The sequence below is a fragment of the Thamnophis elegans genome, chromosome 3 (assembly GCF_009769535.1).
Source record: "Thamnophis elegans isolate rThaEle1 chromosome 3, rThaEle1.pri, whole genome shotgun sequence".
Lineage (NCBI taxonomy): Eukaryota > Metazoa > Chordata > Lepidosauria > Squamata > Colubridae > Thamnophis > Thamnophis elegans.
In genome coordinates, this window is record NC_045543.1 from 38654652 (window position 1) to 38680268 (window position 25617).

The following is a 25617-nucleotide window of genomic DNA, read 5'->3' on the forward strand; positions in this document are numbered from 1 at the left end:
TTAACTTAGCCCTGTGATGCCTACTAAATTTGAACAATCCACCCACTTTACATGGGTAACTTTTCATCTGAATTGCAAGATTTCTCTAAAACATTTTCCAGTCCAGTTTCTTTATTATAAATTTGAATTAATTAAATTTATAAAAAGACTTTGGCCTTGGAGGAAATCTGTTGTCTTCTCCACAATAACCATAAAAGCGTTTATCTTTAAGATGCCTTAATGGCCTTTTAAAATTATACTGTGAGCACAGGAGATCTGCTAGTCTGGGAAAGACCCTGCCCTGTAGTATCAGAAGGCAGTCTTCCTTGTCATAGTCTCTCTGCAACACCTGTTCCTTTTCCTTGTTACTATGTCAGGCTTCAAGATTTATAAACACAGCGTTCAAACTACGGAATTAAATTGCTGTCTGCAAATGGTTATTTCCTCTTGTGCCTCGCTAAAGATCATCCTCATCTACTAAGATTCACCAAGAAGACCCAGCAGAACAATCTTCACATCTTTAGGTCCTTCTGTGGGAAAGAACCCTCCAGCATTGACATTGCTGAAAGAACCAGCTGTGGTTTATCCCAGTCTGTTCCATTTGGACCGCTCTCTCCATCTAATGCAACGATTCCAGCCTGGAATTGAGCGTAGGAACAAAGTTTAATGTATTTTTGAATTCTCTTTAAACTTAAGCATTGCCCTTACCATTTCTTCTTAGCCCATGCAAACATTTTAGAGTGTTAATTTTAGATACTATTTTTTTTTAAAAATCCCTTTGATAGTGAGATGGGTGGATTATAAATTTAATGAATATATAAAATAAAAATCCAAGCTCAAGTCAAAGTATTCAGGTGTATTTCCTGATTTCCCAACTATCCCTGTAGTGTCTCAATAAGATGTAGTGATGGATCTGATTGCGTGTTACATGCTTTTAAAACTTCCTCCATCAGACACACAAGAGTGGCAATCAGCAAACATGACAGAGAAGAACACCAACACCTGTCATACAAAATCATTATCGGCAGATCCTTGGACCTTACCACAATTGCCAAGGCCAGATGTATAAAAAGGAATTACCAGTGCCACTATGTAATTATCACCTGCCAGTATTCATGACAAAATAGGAAGAATGGGGAGTATGGTAAATGTTCCAGCTCTGTTATTCAGGACCTCCTTGTGTACGATTTAAAAGAAATGTCAGCCTTTACATAATTCAGTCAGAAGCATCATTTGAGGATACTACAATATGTCTTTCCTGGAAATAGTTGACAAAACTGCATTCCAACTATGGAAGTGTATTTTCCCCAAGATAACCAACTTTGATTTCATGTTTAATCTATGGGTACTTCAGAATGTCAGTTTTTGCTATATACAATAAATTTCTGATTCAGAGAGAAAAGTCACTCTAACATGCCATATTACTGTTACTAGGAAAAGTTGAGCATTTCAGAAAATTGAATGCCTTGGTGAAAGATGTTTGCAAAATATGGATGAATTGTCCACAGATCTTGGGTAATGTCTTTATACATAGGAACAAGTTTATTTTTGAACATTAGAAGCAAACTTTCCCCTAAAGTTTGTTTTTAAATTTTATTACACGTTATTGGGAAGCATGAATTAAAATGTGCATAACATCATTTCCCTCTCTACCTCCTGATTCTCTAACTGCACTTTTCATTTTTAAGGCAGAGACCCCCAACCTTTTCTGCACCAGGGATTAGTTCTGTGGAGAGAGGGTTTTCCATTGGCCAGAGGGGGCGTGGTTTCTCATGCCTGCATCCCGCAGATGAGGCTTCACTTGTTTGGATGCCTGGTTTCTCATATGTAGTAGTCTGATGCTGGTCAATGGACAGGAGGTTAGGGACCCCTGATTTAAGGTAATCAATCCAGCACAGCCTAAATAGAGCCAATTTGGTAATGAACATAATAACCCAACTTTCCCTAAGGATTGTTGGAAGGTTAAGATAGGGTTAAATCAAATGTTTTGTGGAAAGACTGCTTGTTTTTCTAGGAAGATTTGAAGAAAACTTAAGAAACTGGGTACTTAAAATTTTGCAGAAGCTGGCAGCAGCACACACTAAATAAGATTTTTCTTTGGCCCAAGAAAGCTGAACATCCTAAAAGGTTAATAAATAAACATTCTAATTTTTTTAACTAAATAAAAGTATCTATTCTCTCTGTTTCAGCAGACACTTGCATTTCAAAGGACAGGACAATATTTTTCTTTTCAAAGGTTTTGTGCAGGCTATTTGCTCCCCCCTCCCTCAGCTTTCCTCCTTTCAAATAAAAATATAGAAGAGACCTCAATTATATAAATTCCCAGTGTCTCTGGGCTTTGCTATGGATTTTACAATCACTTCTATTCTGAAGCACTAACCTTAACCTTTGAGGGGAAATTGTATCAAAGCACTACATTTCTGCAAATTTGCATTCAACACAAGCGTTTCTACAGGCAACTACTCAAAGTGGCTCATGAGAAGACTCCCCACTGAGGGAAGCCACAACTCTGAGATTATTTTCTGATTTATTTTTCTTTGATTTTTTTAGCTGAATGGCTATGGATCAAATACCTGCTTTTTCTTCAGATTAAATAAACTTTCATGTTACTCTTTTCTGTGGAGAGTAAGATTCAGGATCAGTGAAATGATAATGCTTTCAACTTTTACTATTATTTAAACATTACAGAAAGACAGAAAACTGGGACAATAATCAGGAAGAGATTTGCCTTTGATACAACTATTTTAATTCAGATATTTAAACAGTAACTTTTTAAATTAAAAACTAAATTGCATTTCAAATAGCAGGAAATCTTTGTTAAATACATTTGTCAAATTTAATCTATACTAATTTCTAACTTCAGAGCTATCCCTAGATGTTTGCACAGTTTTAGTTTGCCCCATAATAAAATTACGACAATAGTTTATGTCAATGCCTATGTTTTCAGAGTAGATGATACAGATTGATGTATACTTCGCACTGATTTTAATGTGCAAATACTCAAACCTAAAAGATAGGCTGCTTGTTTCATACTCCTTTTTAGCAAACAACAGTAAGTTGTCATATATCATATAGCCTTTTAAAAGGATATCCTTAATCATATAAATCCTCATATTTAGTATGTAGTATCACAATTCAAACATGCTCTGGGCTGAGATTTTACATACTTTGCAAACCCCACCAGCTAAATTCCTAGCAAACAGATCACATTTAGCAGGACTTTAGTGATGGAAGAATAATGAAAAGTCTCACAGTGGGAAATAGAATTCTGAAAAGAAAAATAAAATGAATTTAAATATTAAGAAAATTTCACAGTAAATGAGGGAGGTGAAGGATTAAAATATTTAAGAGGAAGAAGGGCCAATAAAATTGTAATTTATGTTGAAAAGGTAGGAATTCATTTATATATTTATTTTTTCTTTTCCACTTTTTTCTTTCCCTTTTTAATTTGTCTTTTACTTTATGAAATTTCTTAAATAAAATGTATGGACTCCAATTCCCAGAGTTCTATTCTGGGAATCGAAGTCTACATCTTAACATTGCTGAGGTTGAGAAACACCGTCGGTATGAATCAAGTCAAATATCTACTACGGACTTGTGCTTAGACCCGGGGACAGACAAAAACCGGGAAAGAAAACGAATCTGAATTGACAAATACGCTTCCGGTCCTCGTCTCTCGCCTTTCAGAAACGCTCTTGGCCCCTTGCCTTCTCCGCTCCGCATCTCACCGCCACCTGCCTCCGCGGCAGTTCCGATTTCTCCTCAATCTAACCCATTGACCGTCAATCTCAAACCGTGGGGCGCTCATTGGCTGGCGCTTCGGCCAATGAAACGCTAGTGGGCCGGCCTCGCCTTTCTCCAAGCTCGGCGGCCTTGTTCTGGATCGCTGATTGACAGAAGTGGGAGGGGAATCGGTCGCGCATTGGCTGTTCAGGGAGGGATGGGTGGGATTTTGTATGAGTGCACACAGGGATACGGGAGTGGGGGAGGGAGCGGAGAGGCCTCCCCGGAGGAGGATGGTCCCCTCGGTGGGGCTGCAGCTGCTGAGCCCACCCTGTACTCCGTCGGTGAGTCCCTCTGCCCAGGGTCGCAACAGGAGGACCGGGTGGCTGCGGGAGAGGCCCTCCAGCAGCGTGGGCCTGGGGGTGGGGGTGGGGGTCTGGCCCCTCTATGTAGCCCCAAACTACAGTGGCTCCGCACCCGAAATATCCCGGGTCCAACTTCTGCTCGTTCTCCGAGTGCAGAGCTCCGCGTGAAGCCTCTCTAAGTTCGTACCGGCAGGGCTTTCCCCTTCAATCTCCTTTCCCGAGGCTTCCGCAGCCCTGCTTCTTAGAGCAGAAGACGTTGCCATCTTCCCTCTCTCCGGAGCCCTGTGGCAGGACCCAGTCTGTCCTTTCAACTCTGCAAGACCCCTAGAAAACCTCGGGAGCTCTCCAGAGGCCCGTAGGAAATAAAGGGAGTTGAGTTAAGTCTACTATTGACATGATGATGGAGTTTTGCAGAAGGCAAGCGCAGGCTACACCTAAAAGGAGGAGTGGATCCTAGAAGGAAGGGAATTAATTGCATCGGTAGGAAAGGTTAGGATTGCTTTTTCGGACTTCAAACACGTCCAGGTCCGGAAATGGAAACGTTTTTGTTACTCTTTATTTATGTGATGTTTATGTAAATTTTGATAAAAATACTGTTTGAGCATTAGATACTTATCCCAGTGAAATGGATAAACAATGAGAAATATTTAGGACAGACTAGAAGGATGTAATCTGAAGGCTCCCAAGACCTCCAGGGCAGACCTGGAAATAGAATGAGAACTCCAGGACTGAAAAATAATGCCTTGGAATTGATTGACCCTTTTATTAGGATGATGGGGAATGATTCATGCTGGAATGTTTGGTTGTAGGCCTAAAAATGCACACAGCCTTGAAAGCTTTTGAAAACAGTCTTGAGACTTGAAAACACAATGAATGTGTGCATTTTGACTTCTTCCAAGGAACTGGATTTAATTATTTCTTCCAAGGCACTGGAAGAAGTATCAGAAATAGGATAGGAAAGCTTCTGGGAAATGAACGAATCCTTAGGAATGGACATATCACTATTCCCAAGTGCAAGACAGGGCTGATCTTTTCAATTCTATTAGATTAGCTAGTGCTAATCTCTAGTAAATTATATCACTGTGATTTTATATTTTCACTCTCCAAAATTTCCTTACCAGTGATATTCCAAATATCACTTGATATATGCTGCTTTTTAGAAGATTAGGACTTTTATGTTTTGTAAACTTGAGAACGTAATTATAGGATGTGGCAGGCAAAATTTTAAAATAGATATTTTCAAATCGCAAGATTGAATACAAATGGACATACAGCTGCCTGTATCACAGTCAAATGAAGGCATTATGAGAAAATAGTATTTTCCCAAATACTGATTTAGAAGTTAACTGGCAAATATAAACATACCTCTGTAAATTTTCCAAACATTTAATCAGCGTTAGTCATCTGTTATTCTACTATCAAGCCATAAACACACAGAATGAGGAGGTACTGTACTGCACATCTTCCTTTATTAGGTATAGCATCTTTAAAGCTGAAGGAATTATTCTAAAAAGAGGCAAGGTTTGATTGATCGGATGGATGGAAAGATAGATGTTTTATTACAATCAGCACAAAACCATATGTAACAAAGTTTGTAGCCAATCCAATAAGGACAATGTTAGCTGTAAAGCACAAGTAGACAAAACATAAAGCCAGAAAACAGTAAAATAAGACTGATATTAGTGTGTAAATGCAATAGCATAAAAGTAGAGTCTGAAATGCAGAAATAAAATATATATTAAAAGGCAATTGGTTAGCAAAAGAGAGCATCATTGTCTTAGTAGACAGCAGAAAAAGCTGGTGGTAATGGCTAAGAAAATAAAATATTACAAGGCATTGGTTACTGCCCAATTTGGCAAATACTCTTCTACCTTCAAGATTCTGTTGCTGGATCCCACCAACAGATTTTCCCCTTTCACTCCTCTGAACCCTGCATGAGCCTGTTGACATGATTTATTATTATTTATTATTATTTATTAAGAGAGATCGCCCATCCTTTTTAACCTGAGGCTTTCAAATAAGCAGTTGGCAACAAGTAAGAACTGAGAGGAAGAAATGTCAATAACCTTCATGTTTTGAATATGGGCATCTGAAACTGAATATTCAAGACAAAATGGAACTTAGTTGGTACGCACCTGTCATATTTTGAACTAGGGTAGAGGACAGCTTAAATCACTTTACCTTGTTTGGGGAGATCCTGTTGTGGCGATCCTGTTGATACTGGTTTGGGACTTCATGATAATCCTGATTAATGTTGCTGTTGTTAGTTGCAAAGTTGTGTCTGACCCATCATGACCCCATGGACAATGTTCCTCCAGGCCTTCCTGTCCTCTACCATCCTCTGGAGTTCATTTAAGCTCACACCTATTGCTTCGACCACCTCATTCTCTGTCGTCCCTTTCTTCTTTTCCCCTCAATCGTTCCCAGAATTAGGCTCTTCTCCAGTGAGTCCTTCCTTCTCATTATTTAAGTTTCATCTTCAGGATCTGGCCTTCTAAAGAACAGTCAGGGTTGATCTCCTGTAGGACTGACCAGTTTGATCGCCTTGCAGTCCAAGGAACTCACAGGAGTTTTCTCCAGCAACATAGTTCAAAGGCCTCAATTCTTTGACACTCAGCCTTTCTTATGGTCCAACTTTCAGAGCCATACATTGCAACTGGGAAAACCATAGCCTTGACTATATGCACTTTTGTTGGCAGGGTAATGTCTCTGCTTTTTACTATGCTGTCTAGACTTGCCATAGCTTTCCTCCCCAGGAGCAAGCATCTTTTAATTTCTTGGATGCAGTCCCATCTGCAGTGATCTTGGAACCCAGGAAAATAAAATCTGTCACTACCTCCATTTCTTCCCCATCTATTTGCCAGGAATTGAGAGGGCCGGATGCCATGATTTTAGTTTTCTTAATGTTGAGTTTCAAGCCAACTTTTACACTCTCTTTCATCACCTGCGTCAAGAGGTTCTTTAGTTCCTCTTTCTGCCATTAGAGTGGTATTATCTGCATAAATGAGGTTGTTGATATTTCTCCCGGCAATCTTAATTCCAACTTTTGATTCATCTAGCCCTGCCTTTCTCATCATGTGCTCTGCATATAAGTTAAATGGGCAGGGTGACAGTATACAGCCTTGCTGGACTCCTTTCCCAATTTTGAACCAATCAGTGGTTCCATGTCCAGTTCTCACTGTTGCTTCTTGACCCGCATATAGATTTCTCAAGAGACAAATAAGATGGTCTGGTACTCCCATCTCTTTAAGGACTTGCCACAATTTGTTTTGATCCACACAATCAAAGCCTTTAGCATAGTCAATGAAGCAGAAGTAGATGTTTTTTTTCTGGAACTCCCTAGCTTTCTCTGTGATCCAGCGTATGTTGGCAATTTGATCTCTAGTTCCTCTGCCTCTTCGAAATCCTGCCTGTACTTCTGGTAGTTTTCAGTCCACATACTGCTGGAGCTTAGTTTGTAGGATTTTGAGCATAATTTTACTAGCATGTGAAATGAGTGCAGTAGTGTGGTAGTTTGAACATTATTTGGCATTGCCCTTCTTTGGAATTGGAATGTAAACTGACCTTTTCCAATCCTGACTTGGACTACTGTGATGTTGAATGGTTTTCCTTGGATTCGAACTGCGATCATTCTGTCATCCCAATATTGCTTTTCCTACTCGTTTATTGACTATGATGGCTACTCCATTTCTTCTGAGGGATTCTTGCCCGCAGTAGTATATTTGATGGTCATCTGAATTAAATTCACCCATTCCTGACCATTTTAGTTCACTGATTCCTAAGACGTTGATGTTCAGTCTTGACATCTCTTTTTTGTCCACGTCCAGCTTGCCTTGATTCATGGATCTTACATTCCAGGTTCCTATGGAGTATAGATCTTTACAGCATCAGACTTTCCTTTCACCACCAGATACATCCACAGCTGAATGTCCTTTCGGCTTTGGCCCAGTCACTTCACTCTTTCTGGTGCTGCTAGTACTAGCCCTCCACTCTTCCCCAGTACCATATTGGACACCTTCCGACCTGAGGGGCTCATCTTCCAGTGACATATCTTTTTGCCTTTTGGTACTGTCCATGGGATTTTCATGGCAAAGATCCTGGAGTGGGTTGCCATTTCCTTCTCCAGTGGATCACGTTTTGTCAGAGCTCTCTGCTATGACCTGTCTGTCTTGGGTGGCCCTGCACAGCATAGCTCATAGCTTTCATTGAGCTACGCAAGCCCCTTCGCCATGATAAGGCAGTAATCCATGAAGGGGATGTAGACTATAGTAAAATGTTAACAATTAAAATAATTGGGACTATCATGACTTTTTTTTTGTCCTACAAAAGGAGAACAATTGCTGGCACCAACCACTAAAAGTGTTCTACAAATGCTTTAATCAAAAAGGGGGAATGCCTATTGCATAAGATCTTTGGAAAACACACAAATTCAGTACTGTAAAAGGTTATTGGGGCTTTCCATGTGTGCTTCTGTTCATCTTCTACAAACAGAATTAGGTTATCCTTGGTTAATGGTCAGATTGATATGGTACCATTCAGTTTTTGCAAACATATCTCTCCAAAAGAGTCTAAATTCTTGGTTAATGGATCTGATAATCCAATGCCTTATATGGATTATTGGATAAGTATTTACTCTCAATATCAATTATTCCATTTGGAATATAAAGATCTGCAAGAAGTTGGAGCTTGTAGCTGGCCCTGAATGCTATATTGTAGGTGTTACAATGCTGTCATACTGAAACAGTACATTTTTACTGGTTGCTTTTCAGCCTCAATGCCAGGGTGCTCATATTAGTGTACAAAGTATTATATGACAATTATTTGCAGGATCACCTATTATTTTGGGTTCTTAGGCACAGTTTGTGATTGAAACCAAAGGTTAGTTTAATGTCATAAAAATTATTTTCCATAACAATGTGTAATCATTTTATTTTTTGATTACTGTTTCAGAGAGGATTTGAGATATACGTAAAGTCTACATTCTAGACTTTAAAAATGCTGTAGCCCCCTTTGGTTAAGGGCTATATAGCTCTCTCAAGGTAATCTTCAGTATATAGCAGTGATGGCTAACCTTTTTTGTGCCGAGTACCCAGCAAACCCCCAAAATGCAATGTGTGCGTGCCCTGTGCATGCACCACGCCCCATGCATGCACACACGCTCTGTACATGCATGTGCATTCCCCCATGCATGCGCCCTTCCCCCTCCCCCATCCCGTTTTGGCTTACAGGTTGGTGCAAGAGGCCTTACAGGCCCAAAACAGAGCATGGGGGGTGGGGAACACACATGCACAAACTCCCAAAATGCAGTATGAGCACCCCCAGCATATGCACCCTGCACATGCGCAGCAGAGACCCAAAGCCCAGCTGGCCAGCGGGAGGCACATGCGCAATGGAGCTGGGCTGGGGCAACAGCTGGCGTGCCCACAGTGAGAGCTCTGCGTGCCACCTGTGGCACTCATGCCATACATTTGCCATCACGGGTATATAGAATATTTTTTTCAGACTTTTACTGTGTTTACGTGTTTACTTTTTCTATTGCTGTTAAATGTCTGAGTAATAAAGTAAATAGTAAGAATAGACTTTCTAGAGGCCATTCTCATGTTCTATAAGGGAGATTAGTTAGTGCTTTTGGAAAAGATTACTGAGAAGGAGAAAAAATTAAGAAAGAAACATTTTGTTTCGTATACGATGGAGACTGTTGGAGGAGCTGAAAGATCAGGTTAAGAACAGATTGCCATGAAGAAAATATGTCTGTATGGCTGCTAAGGGTTAACAACAACCTAATGCCATCGATCAAAATCATAAGATGGAGCAGAAAGAATTGCTCTAAACTGGAAATTTCTAGATAACCTTTCATTAAATAATTGATCTGCAATTATTTTTTCTCTTATGAAAAAAGTGAGTGATAAAATTGAATGCTTTTTAGGGGAATGAGTCATGTTTTATCGGCTTTGGAAAGATTATACAAATGCTAATTATAACTATTTTATTGATAAATTGAGTGTTATGTGTAATCTGTAATTGAACTGTTGACTGTATTATTCTGGGGTGTTCTGTTGTATTCTTCTTTCTCGTACTTTACAGAATATTAAAAATGAAAAATATAATGAAAAAATTATATGAGAGAGAGCACTATGCCCTGTAATATCCCACATCGGTGAAATTACATCTTTAAGCACTGTTCCACCTGGATTATAGACTAGAACCATCCACTCAAGAAAAAAGTCACTGAAGAACAACACTTCCAACCCCTAACTCCTGCTGACAGTCCAATATGACGCAATGATCAAGAGAATTTTACAAGGACTAGGAAGGATATAGTATGCCCCATCAAGGTTCAGATGGTCATCCACTAATGTGACTAATGTCATTTTCCATCCCATGGAATCTAGATAATCCGTATCTTTTATCACTATCACTCTTTGAAGCAGGCTCCCTCACCTCCCCTCAGCAAGGAAGTTTGGCTATATTCAAATACAACTTTTTCAAGAGATAGTACACAAATGCCTCTTAAAACATGTAGCATTACAAACAAGCATTTTCAGTTCCCCATATCCAGTAAATTCCTTCCTGCCTGGAGGAACTAGGAAAAGTATGAATCATGTTGCATTTGGCAAGCTCATCTTATAGAGAATCCCATCCACTGTCTTGAGCATAATGAGGTCAAAAGTATCCTTGATTCAAAGCACAAGATCCAGTCTCAATACCATGTTGGATTCTGTCCAACTGACATATAGCTCTAGGACTTTCTCCATTAAGAAGCCTGCAAAATTATACAGAGAGCCTGCAGAAACCTTATCCCATCTCTGAGCAGGGTGGTCAAGTAAATATCTCGAGATATAATAAGGACAGAGAAAAACGGACATTACCCAATAAAAATCTCTTTCTTGGGAGTCTCCCAAGTCCACTAAAAGAGCAGTGAGTTCAATAAGAACCCCCCCCCCCGACTGTCACTCTGAATATACTTCAAAAGTTCTTGTTCAGTCTGGTAGCCCTGTTTCTTCAGCATGTCATCTTGAACCTTAGTTGCAGTCAAGCTTCACCTTCACCACAATGCCAATTTTCTGCCATTTTTTCCTCAGCGATAGCAGAAGCAGCACTCTTTTGACCTCTAATGAAAAGTTCCTCTTTTAGAAACTATGAATCTGGAGTAACATACTACTACTAGCCACAGATTAATAACCTAACAGCTAACTAAAATACCATCTTAAAGAAGCCGTTTTGACTTAATATTCCCAAGAGATGATGAAATGATAACTGCAGTTCTCTCTCTCTAAAAAAAACCACTCTTTGGCTTTGTCTTAGATTCCGTTTAACTGTCACTCTTGTTTTCAGTAGTGAGTTTCTCTCCCTCCCCCCCTTTATTATTATTTTTTTCCTTTCATTTGGTCCTCCTTTTGTTATTTCCGTGTGCACTGCTGGCACTACTGTATATTATTTTCCTTCTACTTGCTTCTCTCTCAGGATACAAGGGATTGTTTCTGCTCCTCAGTCCCTCTTGTATGGCTTTGGGGAAAAAATCAAAGATGAAAAAAGCATCCTGAAAGATCCCAGGAAAGGTCAGGGCAGAACCCACCATGACAGCTATTTGATGAATGTATGCGTAAAAATAAAGGTATCGGCTTAATTATGTGTGAATAGGTTAAAATGGATGTCCTAAAATAAGAATTATTTCAGCTACATTGTTTTAGATTTATATGAAAGTTGGAATGTATAGGTTGGTAATAGTTGTATGTTAAGCTCCAATGAATAGTGGTAATGAAAAAAGTAGATTTGGATTTTGAGAAAAAGTGTTCAGGATCCCGGATGAATGCAAGTGTGTGTGTGTGTGTGTGTGTGTGTGTGTGTGTGTGTACTTGGAGCAAATGAAAACTTCTGAAAGTGTGATTGATTTGATCGTGTCTGATAAAAGATTAAGAGATAGAGGCATCAAAGAGCCTGAGATGAATAGAATGACAATTGCTATTGATAGTATTGTATTTTTCTCCATATGGATAACTGGGAAAAATAACTCTTTGAACTTCATGAAACTTGGAAAGTACTTGTATCTGCTATGCATACATTTTCATTTATCACAAGGACCATAATTATGTCCTTTGTCTTCTTTCAGAAAGTAGTCATGCTCTCCTCTTCCAGCTTTGTATTCTTGCTGCTTTATACCTATCATCTGTCCTTGTTTTCCTGCAGTAGCCAAAAAGTGATTTATTAATTGCATGGTAAAGAATATCTTGTAAATCTCTTTCACTGAGCGTGTTTCTCCATGTGATAGTTCTTTTTAGGGAAAGGTACTTTCTGGAATAATTTACTATTGCTCTTGTATTCGATTCCAAAAATCCTTGTCCACTTTTGTGAGCTGAAGTGTGGCTACTTTTTTATTCCATTCTCTTTTTTTTTACAGTGCTCCTCTATAGATTTACATTTTAAACATGCTGTATGCATGTTTAGTTTCTTTTAGGCAGGGAAAGAAAAATGCTTTTTCCTTCTATTCCTTATGTAGCCACCACCTGTAGATATACCCAATACTGGTGTATTTGAGAAAATGTTAAACAAGAATCAGTGACATGAGTTCCAACCAACATGCCACTGCTATGTAGATTAATATTAGGTAATATAGGTTTTATTAACTAATAAAAAACTCACTAAAGTTACTGCAACGTTTTATACTAAATATAAAATTGAATGTTGCTATTACTTTAGACATTCATGACTCAGAAATAGAGCTTTTTAGTCAGCCTTCTCATGAATTGTCCTTTGTGGAAGGGGAAGTTCTCTACTCTTTGAGCCTCAACATCTATTCTATTGTGACCAGAACTGGATGCAGTATCCAAAATGTGGCCTCAACAATATGGTATAAACTGGTAAAAAGGTAAAGGTAAAGGTTCCCCTCACACACATATGTGCTAATCATTCCCGAGTCATTCTCATCTCCATTTCAAAGACGGAAGAGCCAGCGCTGTCCGAAGACGTCTCCGTGGTCATGTGGCTGGCATGACTAAATGCCAAAGGCACACGGAACGCTGTTACCTTCTCACCAAAGTGGTCCCTATTTTTTACATGCTTTCGTACTGCTAGGTTGGCGGAAGCTGGGACAAGTAACGGGAGCTCACCCCGTTACGCAGCACTCTGGATTCAAACCACTGAACTGCCGACCTTTCAATCAACAAGCTCAGCATCTTAGCCACTGAGCCACCGTGTCCCTTTATAGAATGCTTACAAGCTAGTAAACCAAATAGTTAGGTGGTAACATTAAGAAAACTTTAAGAAAACTAAGATCATGGCATCCAGCCCTCTCAATTCCTGGCAAATAGATGAGGAAGAAATGGAGGTAGTGACAGATTTTATTTTCCTGGGCTCCAAGATCACTGCATGGGGGACTGCAGCCAAGAAATTAAAAGACGCTTGCTCCTAGAGAGGAAAGCTATGGCAAATCTAGACAGCATACTAAAAAGTAGAGACCTAAAAGGGTGTATAGTCAAGGCTATGGTTTTCCCAGTTGCAATGTATGGCTGTGAAGGTTGGAGCATGAGAAAGGCTGAGCGCCAAAGTATTGAGGCCTTTGAACTATGGTTCTGGAGAAGACTCCTGCGAGTCCCTTGGACTGCAAGGCGATCAAACCGGTCAGTCCTAGAGGAGATCAACCCTGACTGCTCTTTAGAAGGCCAGATCCTGAAGATGAACTCAAATACTTTGGTCACCTAATGAGAAGGAAGGACTCACTGGAGAAGAACCTAATGCTGGGAAAGTTGGAAGGCAAAAGAAGAAGGGGACGACAGAGAATGAGGTGGCTGGATGGAGTTACCGAAGCGTCAACTTAAATGGACTCCAGAGGATGGTAGAGGGCAGGAAGGCCTGGAGGAACGTTGTCCATGGGGTCGCGATGGGTCAGACACGACTTTGCTACTAACGACAACAAGAAGTACAAACAATGTATGGGTAGCTAAATAGGAAAACTGAAGTTCCCAAGAGATGACCCAATTAATTTACGAGCCTCGAGACAAAGTTAAAAAAAAACATTCATTTATTAGGATCAACATCTTGGCATGACTTTCTGTGGAACTGAAACTAAATTCCACTTAATGGTGTCTGAACTTTACCTCTGTGTTCCCTCCCCTCTTCCTGAAGTCATTAATCACATTCATCAACAAAATGTTACGGCAGGTTATAGACATGTGCATTCACAGGCCAGCTGCAAAGAATATGAGACTTGACGGGCCAAAAGTATGTATGGAATTCTCTTCCCTTCCCGAGTTGATAGTAGTCATGGAAACGCTTTACACGTTGACATCCGGCTCCCCTCACTTTCTAAAAGTGACCTGTGTAAAACAAAGCAATTTGGGTACAGGTGTATAACTTAGGGATGCGTTCCTCCCCCAGGCTTGCTTGGATTTTCTGCATGGAATTTTGCTATAAGGCGATCAGCCTGGATATTTCTACTTTTCACCCATGATGCCTCTAGTAAGGTGTAGCCCTTCCACTTGATTAAGTATTGGAGTTGTCTCCTGTGCCACCTTGAATCAAGGATTCATTGAACTTCATAATGGGTTTGGTCCCGTATGACCATAGGGCCTGGGGGCTCCCGAGGTAGTGGTCTCAGAGTGAATCCGATCACGGGTTTTCTTCCCTAACAATCGAGGCAGTTTCAATTGCACTGTGACTGGGTTGATGATATTTACTCCAGGGAATGGTCCAATAAACCTTGGCCCCAGTTTCTTGCTAGGGAGTTTTAATCTCAAATATTTTGTGGAGAGGTAAACCTTCTCTCCCACCTGGAATGGCCGCTGCGGAGCCCGGTGTTTATCTGCCTGTTTCTTATAGGTTTGTGCTTTAGCCAGTCCTTTTTTGACATTTTCCTCGGTTGCTTTCAGCATTGACATCCAATCAATCAAGCTGACTGAGGAGGGGGGAATCCCTTGGATACTCAGGCATTGGGACAAAATCCATGCTGCTTACTACTTTGAACGGCGTGAGTCCTGTGCTATTGTGAACAGCATTATTGTTCACAACTTCAGCAAAAGATAAAAGGTCTGCCCAATAGGACTGCTGATAGTTCACGTAGCACCTCAGGTACTGCTCCACCATGGCGTTCAGTCACTCTGCTGCCATTGGTGCTCGGATGAAAAGCTGAACTAAGACCCTGAGATGACCCAATGGACCGCAGGAATTCCCTCCAGAACTTAGCCATGAACTGGACTCCTCTGTCTGAGATAATTCTTCAAGCTACTCCATGCAGTTGGTAGATATGCTTCACAAACAGTTCAGCCAGCTTGTGAGCAGAGGGTAGTCCGCTGTAGGGTATGAAGTGTGCCTGTTTGGAGAACAGGTCTATTACAGTCCAAATCACTGTGTTTCCCCCACTTTTCGGCAACTCTACTATAAAGTTCATTGCGATCTCCTCCCATGGCCTCGTTGGCTCTGCTATTTTTTCAGCAGTCCCGGGGGTTTTTCCTGGTCGTCTCTTCATTGTGGCACAGATGGTGCAACTTTTCACGTAACTATCTACGTCTTTGTTCATGCCAGGTCACCAGAATTGTCTATGGGCTAAATGTAAAGTCTTTAGGATCCCAAAGTGGCCTGCTGGAGAATTAGGGTACGTAGGATTCTGGGACGTAGTTTTGTCCCCTTCCATGCAAGGTCATCTCTTTTTGTCAAGATGTATTGATTGTTTCGGAACCAGGGGTCTGCTAGCAGTTCAGTTTTGAGCCTCGTGGTTAGGTCACTTGTGGGTTGGTCTTGCTGGTCATGGTGTTGCAGCCTGGTGGTCACTTGAGCAGTGGTTTGAGTAGAGGAAATGATGGTGTCCACTACATGCTCCCGTTCGTATTTGTACTGAGGCATGCAGGAGTGGGCGTCAGCTAGAAAGTTCCTCCCCCCTGGAATGTGCTTTAAAACAAAATCAAAATGGTTGCAGTATTGAGCCCATCGGACTTGTTTGGGTGATAGTTTCTGTGGGGTCCTAAGCACTTCCAGATTTTTGTGGTTGGTCCAGACTTCGAACGGTTTCTGGCCCCCTTTCAATAGGTGTCTCCAGATCAGCAGTGCCCATCTCACTGCAAAAACCTCCTTTTCCCACGTGGCCCATTGTCTCTCTGTGTCTCTGAGCTTGCGGGAGGTGTAGGCACAGGTTGTAAGTGTCCTTGGTTGTTTCTTTGGAGTAGCCCCGCTCCCACTGCCATGTCGCTGGCATCTGCCTGGATCACGAAGGGTTGCTCGGGACCGGCTCCTTTGCAAACATTTCTTTTAGTGTTTCGAATGCCTCTTGGCAGGTTAGGTCTCGTTGTAGGGTTGTCCCAGATGAGGTTTCATTCCTGGGCTCCCTGTCTTCAAGAGATCTGTTAGGGGTTTGGCAATTTTCGCAAAGGAGGGGATGAATTGCCTGTAGAAGTTCGTGAACCCTAGAAAGCTTTGTAGCTGTCTGCGGGTGCGAGGGGATTGCCAGCCTAAGATGGCTTGTACTTTGGCTGGGTCCATCTCTATTCCCTTATTTGACACTCGGTAACTCTGGTAGTCTAACTGTGCATAGTGGAATTCACATTTTGATACCTTGACGTACAGGTTGGCTGCAAGAAGTTTTTCCAATATTTGGCGGACCAGGGGTATGTGGTTGTCCATGGTCTCAGTGTAAATAAGGATGTCACCCAGGTAGACAAGGACCCCCTTGTAGAGGTGCTCGTGCAGCACCTTGTTTATAATTGCACGAATACCGCTGGTGCCCCCTGCAGTCTGAAAGGCATCACTTTGAATTGAAAGCTCCCTAGAGGGCATTTGAATGCTGTTTTCCACTCATCTCCCTCTCTGATACGTACTCGGTAGTGTACTTCTCTGAGGTCTAGTTTGGTGAAGACTTTTCCCTTGGCCAGATGAGATAGTAGGTCCTTCATGAAGGGGAGGGGGTATAGGTTGTGTATGCACACCCCATTTATCCCTCGAAGGTCCACACACAATCTCATAGTTCCATCTTTTTTCTCATTGAAGAAGACTGGTGCTGCGACCCATGGCTTGGCTGGCTCAATGAACCCCCTTGCTATGTTTTTGTCTATGTATTTGTGCATCTCTTGCATTTCCCGGGACATCATGGCATACAGTTTGGGCTTGGGTAGTTTTGCCCCAGGGATGATTTTGATGGCACAGTCTGTCTCACGGTGAGGAGGCAGAACTTCACACTCGGCCTCGCTGAATACCTCTGTGTGGTCCTGATATTCCATCGGAATCAGTTCGGCCTCTGGGGTTTTGTCGGATGTGGTTGCCAGTTGTTCTTGTGGGATCTTTTTTGGGGGGGTTCCTGTGTGGGTGGTGTTTCTGCTCGCTGGTGTGGGAGGGGTTGGGGGCCCCTTGATATCCTAAAGAGCCGAGGTGGCGCAGTGGTTAAATGCAGCACTGCAGGCTACTTCAGCTGACTGCAGTTCTGCAGTTCAGCTGTTCAAATCTCACCGGCTCAGGGTTGACTCAGCCTTCCATCCTTCCGAGGTGGGTAAAATGAGGACCCAGATTGTTGTTGGGGGCAATATGCTGACTCTGTAAACCGCTTAGAGAGGGCTGAAAGCCCTATGAAGCGGTATATAAGTCTAACTGCTATTGCTATTGCTAAATCTGTGGGTACCCCATTTCCACCAGATGGTCGGTCCCCACTTGTCTAGCCAGAAAAGTCCGAATATGACTGTGTCTGTCATTTTGGGGGCTATTATGAATTGAATTACTTCCCAGTGATCCGTTAGCTCTAGCCTCACTGGTTCAGTCAGATGGGTGAGGGTTAGGGACCTGTCAACCTGCTCAAACCGGATCAGGTGAGCCAGTCTTTTTGCTCTGATCCCCAATTTCAGGACTGTGGTTAGGTTCAAGCACCTTGTGCAGCCTGAGTGTATTAGGGCTTGAAAATTCCCCTGGTTTCTTGTTTTTGGGGCTGTGAGGCATATTGGAAAAAGGAAAGGATGAATTGGTTCACTCACCATTGGGCCATTTTCTCCTTTGTTCTTACTGTCATATGACTCGGGCAACTGGTTGTTGTTGCCTGGGATTCCACCACTTTCGCCTGAGGGGGAAGGGGCTTCTGTGGCTTGGAGGGCTTTCCAGAACATGTTGATGGTCTGTTTGGGGCCTTGTTCTGGTTATGCCCTGGGCAGTGGGTCTGGCTTTGGTTTTGGAGCTGGGGTTGGGCATGCAGCTGCCATCCCCCCACATCGGTAGCATTTCAGCGGACTTTGAGGGAGGTCTGGTCTCAGGGCCTACTGTGGTGCTGTGGTTCCCTGTCGGTTGGGTGGTTTCAGGTCAGGTTGACCTCTCTCTTTTGTGTCCGGTTGCTCTCTCATGTCGTTGGTGTACAGCCTGCTGTCGACTTTTGTTGCTACTCGGAACCACTCAGAGAGTCAATTTGGGATGTCGCAGTATGCAGTTACCTGGGCAATTTGCTTGTCCAGGCTTGTTCTGAAAAAATGCACCAGCAGCTGCTCTGGTAAAGGGGGTAGCCTTCCTATGACCCTCCTGAATTCATGGATGTGCTCTTTGATGGGGCGGCCCCTCTACTTTAGGTTGCTGAGTTCCTCTTCTGCATAAGGGTCCTCCTCCACCTCCTCAAATCTGGCTCTAGCAATTGCAGGAAGTCATCTATGTCTTTCAGTTGGGGGCTCTCCTCTTGTGGAGGGCTGCTAACCATTCCCTTGCTTCTCCCTCTAGCCCCTCTGTGGTGGTATTCGCCATGGCCCTGAGGGGTGGGTAGAGGTGCCCATAGCATTCTAGATGGATAACAGCTGAATCGAGGAATAGAGCTAGCTGGTCTGAGTCCCCATCAAACTTTCCCCTGAATTGGGGTTGGTCATTCAGCCTTACTACCTCCTGTTGGTCTCTGTATGCTTGCGCCTGATATGGCTGGCTGTCTTTCTCACTCTAGTTCGGAGGGAGGGAGTGGTTTGTCTGATCTGGGCAGCCTGCCTGCTGTGTGGGAGAGGCACTGGTTGCAGTTTCAGGCTCCTTCTCCTTCTATTGGGTGGAGGAGGGGGGCTGCACTCCAGTCTGCATCTCTTCCCCTCAACAGGATCAGATGTCCCTCTCCTCTCTTTTGGGTGGCATGATGGCCCCTCATCAGCAAGGGTGGTCCGGTCAAGATCCTCCCTCTGTTTCTCTATTGCACTCTCCAGGGATTCCATCTGGGGCTTTGGGAGCCTGGCTTGTGCCCAGTCCCACCTCCAGTCCACCCTTGCCAGCTTGCTTGAGACCCTTCCCTGTATCTGGGGACTAGGGAACTCTACTTCAGCTGCCTTAGGGGCTAATTTCCACCAGTAGTCATCCTCTCTTGCTTTTGCTGCTGGGAAAGGCATCACTGCTTGGCATTGCCACATACCTCCTGTTGCCTGATTTTCCCTCCAAGCACCCCAAATATGGGGGGGGATGCTTGGAGAGCCCAGGATTCAGGAAACCCAGAAATTTATTTATTTATTTATTTATTTATTTATTTGTTTATTTGTTTATTTGTCTTGTATGCCGCCCACTCCTGGAGGACTCCGGGCGGCTCACAAAAGACAAGGGAAAAGGGGGAACAAGACAAAGACAACATATTAAAAACAAAACCAACATTCACAATTTCTATGGAGGTAGATGCTTCTCAGCTCCCCCCGGCCTGCTGGAACAGCCAGGACTTGGTGGCTTTGCGGAAGGCCGGGAGGGTAGTGAGGATCCGGATCTCAACAGGGAGCTCGTTCCAGAGGGCTGGAGCTGCAACAGAGAAGGCTCTCCCCCGGGGAGTCGCCAGCCGACATTGGCTGGCAGATGGAATCCCGAGGAGACCCAACCTGTGCGATCTAATTGGTCTGAGAGAGGTAATTGGCAGGAGGAGGTCTCTCAGGTACCCAGGTCCGATGCCATGTAGGGCTTTATAGGTAGTGACCAGCACCTTCAAGCGGATTCGGAGACTAATAGGTAGCCAGTGCAGCTCGCGGAGGATAGGTGTAACGTGGGTGTACCTTGGTGCACCCACAATCGCTCGCGCGGCTGCATTCTGGACTAATTGGAGTCTTCGAACACTCTTCAAGGGCAGCCCCATGTAGAGCGCATTACAATAATCCAGTCTTGATAGATTTTTAAAAGTCAGTTTCGGCTCTCTGTGAAGTTCCCAAGAGATGACCTAATTAATTTACGAGCCTCGAGACAAAGTTTTAAAAAAACCATTCATTTATTAGGATCAACATCTTGGCATGACTTTCTGTGGAGCCGAAACTAAATTCCACTTATTGGCGTCTGAAATTTACCTCTGTGTCCCCTTCCCTCTGCCTGAAGTCATTAATCACATTCACCAACAAGATGTTACGGCAGGTTATAGACATGTGCATTCACAGGCCAGCTGCAAAGAATATGAGACTTGACAGGCCAAAAGTATGCATGGAATTCTCCTCCCTTGCCGAGTTGATAGTAGTCATGGAAATGCTTTACATGTTTGCATTGTTGCTTCTGCTTCAGTATTCAATACATAGGTATATTAACACAGTTTAATTATATAAGTTGATTATACTAATGTAAAATTATTTCAAAATTGTAGTGAAAGATTGCTACGAACACATGCATTTTCAACTGTAATGAGAATTGATGTAGTAGCTTCAAAGATTGTGATGAGTTTTTCTGTTTTCCTAGATTCTTTTGTCTCAAACTATGCCAGAGATGACAGAGAAAGCTCCTCTTAAGAAGCAGCACCGGTATGTTTCCACATTGCCAATAAGTATATGGTATAATGATATAATCCTATTCCTTGCTACAGCGAAATAAATGATACTGATTTGGGTGAGATTACATTGATCCTGTTAATTCTCTGTTCCAGCCCCTGAAAGTAGAGAATGAAGACTAGAATAACCACAAAAAGAGTGTGTTCTGACTTCAGACTTCTGCTCACACACACACACACACATACACCTTTTTAACAGCCTGTACATCTGACAAGGGTAAAATAGGCATGAAAGAAGTGGGGTTGGGAGGACTCCAATTTTAATTAACCTATCATATTCTATTTATTTTTAACAAAAATGAAAAAGTACCTAGGTATCCAGATACTGCAAAAGTAGGTGAGCTATCAGTCAACATGATAAATAGTGGTGAACTATAACAGACTATGCTTTGCTGTATTGCCTGAAGTGTTATTTATCTGGAAGTAGCTTAACAGTAGTTGCTATTGTCCAACTTGGTTTAATGTAGCATGCATACGTATCAGTAATACTGCAATTTATACTAGATTTATCAGGAATTTAGTGTAAAATATGGAGGAGGTGGGGGGTTCTGCAAAAATATACTGCATATATCTCTCCATCTATTCCATGCCAATGTGAGAAGTATGTCTCTGTGATATGAACAGCTACTGCATGTTCTTTTTATATGAAGTTTCTTTAATTTCTTAGAAAACTGAATAGAAAAGTGTTTCCTTTGAAATGTGCCTAAAATCAGATTAGCGTTCATTTTGCTGGGTTTTAGGAAAGCAATTGCACTTTTTAAAAACGGGGCTGGAACTTCTAGTAGCCAGCCGCCAACCTGAGTTCTTCTTTGCTGCTTGCTTGCTCTTCAAATGCAGGTGTTTTTGTAATTGAAGATGTAGCTATAAATTGTTTTGTACTTTCTAAATGTAAGCAACCCAGAGTCCTTTGAGATTGGAGAAGGAGATAAACCTAAATCAGTTAATCAGTCATGTGTTTTGTTTTAATATACTTGTAGGGACAGTAATTGAAAAATAAATTATTTGGTGTAGCGCGACACCTTTAAGAAAAATGTATCAAAGGAAATGCAGTAATGAAATGCTAAATCTCGCAAGGTTGCCAGTTACATTCCTACCATGACAATGCCAAGCTTTTCCAGGGTCCAGTACATGATTTCTATTCTATCTAGATTTAAAAATAAATGTCATTGGGTAGGGAAATATGGAACATTGGCAGGAAAAGTGTTCTTTAAACTTGTTTTTATGTTAGAAATTTATAGGAAAGTATAAAATTGTATTGCCTACTCTAGTACATAAAATAATATATCCATTGCATATGCATTTATAATGTTTCCCCTATTCCTTATAGCTATGATATTTGTTTACATTTCTGGTGACATAATAGTGATCCATATTGGAACCTTTGTTCAAAGCTTGAATTTCTACAAGAGAACCCATTTAAAGCCTCATTTTGTGCCTGTTTTATGTATGCAATTTTGTGTATGTATGTTTTAGGGAATATAAATTTTCTTATGTTAAAAAATAAACAGGCTAATTAGTTATATGCTATAATATTCATTGTATATGGGAAGGATGTCAGAACAGAACATTATTTTACAAATGTTTATGGATTTAATAAAATACTTCAAAAAGCAATAAATAGTTCGTGGTTTTTTAAACAGGAAGAAAAACCGAGAGACTCATAATGCAGGTAAGAATTTAATATTTTTCATTTTTAGTAATAATTTTTTACTGAAGTTTAAAAATACAAAGACAAATTAATACAAACGAAGAAAAATGCAAAAAGACCAAAATATGTGTTGGTATCTGAGATTTTCTCTTCACTCTTCTGAGTTAAAATCCATACATATGCATCATTTTTCTGAATTATTATTTGTGTGTCCCTTTTAGCTATTGAAACATTGATGAGTTTTATTGTGAATCTTGTGTAACATCATATCATTAATAAATCCTAGCAATTTTAAATCTGTGTTCAAAACAGCCTCATTCTCAGTTCTACCCTTTTCTATCTCTTCTTTTGAACTTGTTTATATTGTATATTCACAAGCAATTTTAAAAGAAAATTCTGAGTACACTATTGCGAATTATCCTTGAGTTCTTCCAGAGTTAAAATACTTTCTGCCATTGTATATTAGTATGTCTGCACCTTAGTTATAAATTTTTAGTTCTTTCTTATGTTCTTACCTTAGTCCAAGGGAAAGGGTTCTTACACTAAAAATCAAAATCTTCATATATATTTCATAGGATTTTAAACAAACCACAAGAAATATTCTTGTAATTATTTCTTAATTTTTTGTGGTCTGGCCTCTTAGCTCATTTAAATACTCTCTGAAATCAAATTTCTAATCACCCCTTTGCTGCTTATTTCTGATTTTATTCTTTAAGCTCTTAGACTTACATGAAACTTTTTTTTACTGAGGAAAATCACCCAGCGTAATAAAACTTGTCCTCCTGAAAATTCTTAATATTCAAAAAGCAACTTACAAGTCACTTCCAGGAAAAATGATTAAATACAGAAGTAGGCAAACCTAGTGTCTCTTTGAAGGCTCTGAACCGTAGCTTGGACAAAATGATTCTTCCAGCATCCAGAGCTCTAAAACCCACCAGAGACACCTGATTTACAGCCTCATTGCAGGGAGCATATGTATGAAGTGCTATGATAGATCGCAGGGCCTCTCCTTATTCTGAAGAGGAATTCAAGGAATTGATTCATTCACCAGTTCCTTTTTCCACTGGATCAGCTCCACACTCATAGACCCATCTTCAGTTGTCCAGGCTTCCCAGTTGAGAGGAACTTTAATATTGGTGGAATCCAGGTGATTCTTTTAAGTATGCAAAACCAAAGACTATCAAAACATAAAAGTGTTATTATTTCTAAGCAACCTGTAATTGTAAGTGTACATACAGTGGATTCTCTTTTTTATAGTGGAGAGGCATCGAAAGAAGAAAATCAATGCTGGTATAAACAGAATTGGTGAGCTAATTCCATGTTCCCCTGCGCTGAAACAGGCAAGTAGGAATGTATGTTAATACCAGCTGTATATAGATCTTAAGAGTTGATTCCCCTATTCGAACAAAATGCCCCTATTCAAACAATCAAGACTTGGGATTAATAAATTGGAATATACTCAAGTTTTAATTGTGAAATGCAATTAAATATCTTATTACAGATAGCTTGTATAGTGACTACCATTGTGACTGGCAGTTCTGTCATTAAGTAAAGTGGTTATCAATCTTTTTAAAATATATATTAACAAAAAAGATTCTGTGGCAGTTGGATGATTATTGTTTTGAAATTGTCTAAATCAGTTGCAATAGCCTGTTTCCCTGAAAATAACATCTCCCTGGATAATAAACCCAATTGGGCTTTTGAGTGCATGCACTAAAATAAGACCTCCCTCGAAAATAAGCCCTCCCCAAAATATTGCAACACAGCAGCAGCCATGAGGTGACCATGTTTGCTGCCTCCTGCACCTAAAAAATAATAAGACCTCCTTGAAAATAAGGCCAAGCGCTTATTTTGGGGTTCAAAACAAAATAAGACCCTGTCTTATTTTCGGGGAAACACGATAGGAGATTTTAAAAAAAACTAAGCAAAAGAGCTATCGAAAATTTTCTGAAAATGTTTTGGTTTTGTGAAAGTTTTCAATATTTAGTTACATTATATTAGCATGGGTTGATGGTAATGTTAACTTTATTAGCCTTAATGTTTTGTTACTTTTTCCTTGGGACATTATAAATCAATTCAAAATTTGTATCCTTTACAGAGTAAGAATATGATTCTGGATCAAGCATACAAATATATAACAGAAATGAAAAAGCAAAATGATGAACTTCTGTTAAATGGAGGAAACAACGAACAAGGTGAATAAATTATTCTATGAATGTAACAATTTATAGTCTTCCCTTATTTATCTGGGGATGCTGCAGAAGGCTTTATGAAGCATCACCAAACTAAATGAAGTTCTGCACTGTCTTTCTGTGACTGAATTATTTCAAACAATTTCCACTTCAGGAAAGAGACTCTGTTGCTACAAGGTGGTAAGCGTTCAGTTTATAGCACTGATAAATATTCTAGAATATTCTACTGTTACTGCATATTTATGTTTATATTTAATAAAAGTAGTTAGCAGATGTAGTTTTTACTATTCTCAACATTATATAAAATTGGCATATTTGTTTTTATTGCATGCAGGTTTTAAAATAAAGGTTCATTTCTTGCTCCTCCTCGTTTGGTTTGTAACTATTATTAAAACTTTCCAGCAAGTTCAGTACTGATTTTCCAAATCTTTATGGTTCAAGTTATTATTTTGTTTGATCTAATCATCTGCTACTAATAATGTTACTACTAATATTTTAATTAAAATATTTGCTCATTTTACTTCTTAATACATCTGCCTTGTATGAGCTAAGATTGTTGCTTTCTTGAAAAAAGATTTTATATGAAAAAAAATACAGGTAGTCCTTCACTTACAACAATAGTGACCTTTCAGAGTTACAATAGTATTGAAAAAAGTGAATTATGACCATTTGCACACTCATGACCATTGCAGCATCTTCCTGGTCATGTGATTTACATTTGGATGCTTGACAACTGACTCACATTTATGACAGTTGCAGTTTCCTGGAGTGTTTTTATCCCTTTTGCGACATTCTGAAAAGCAAAGTCAATGGGGAAACAAGATTCATTTAACAACTGTGTTCCTAATTTAAGAAAGGCAATGATTCACTTAACAAATGTGGCAAGGCAAGTCGTAAAATGAGGCACAGGTCCCTTAACAAATTTCTCACTTAGCAACAGAAATTTTGGTCTCAGTTGTGGTTGTAACTTGAGGAATAACCTGTAGTTAAAAATAGGAAAGCAAGTCT

At 40.7% G+C, this 25617-nt stretch overlaps 1 protein-coding gene across 1 annotated transcript in view; it reads left to right on the forward strand.

The window, feature by feature from the left end:
- Positions 1–3945: 3945 nt before the first annotated feature.
- USF3 (upstream transcription factor family member 3) overlaps positions 3946–25617 on the forward strand; it is a 31961-nt gene continuing 10289 nt past the window's right edge. The window contains exons 1-5 of the mRNA XM_032213163.1: positions 3946–4046; positions 20682–20743; positions 22410–22438; positions 23675–23757; positions 24516–24612. Of these exons, the coding sequence (XP_032069054.1) occupies positions 3996–4046; positions 20682–20743; positions 22410–22438; positions 23675–23757; positions 24516–24612 (322 nt within the window). The 5' untranslated portion in view covers positions 3946–3995. The remainder of the gene's footprint in view (positions 4047–20681; positions 20744–22409; positions 22439–23674; positions 23758–24515; positions 24613–25617) is intronic.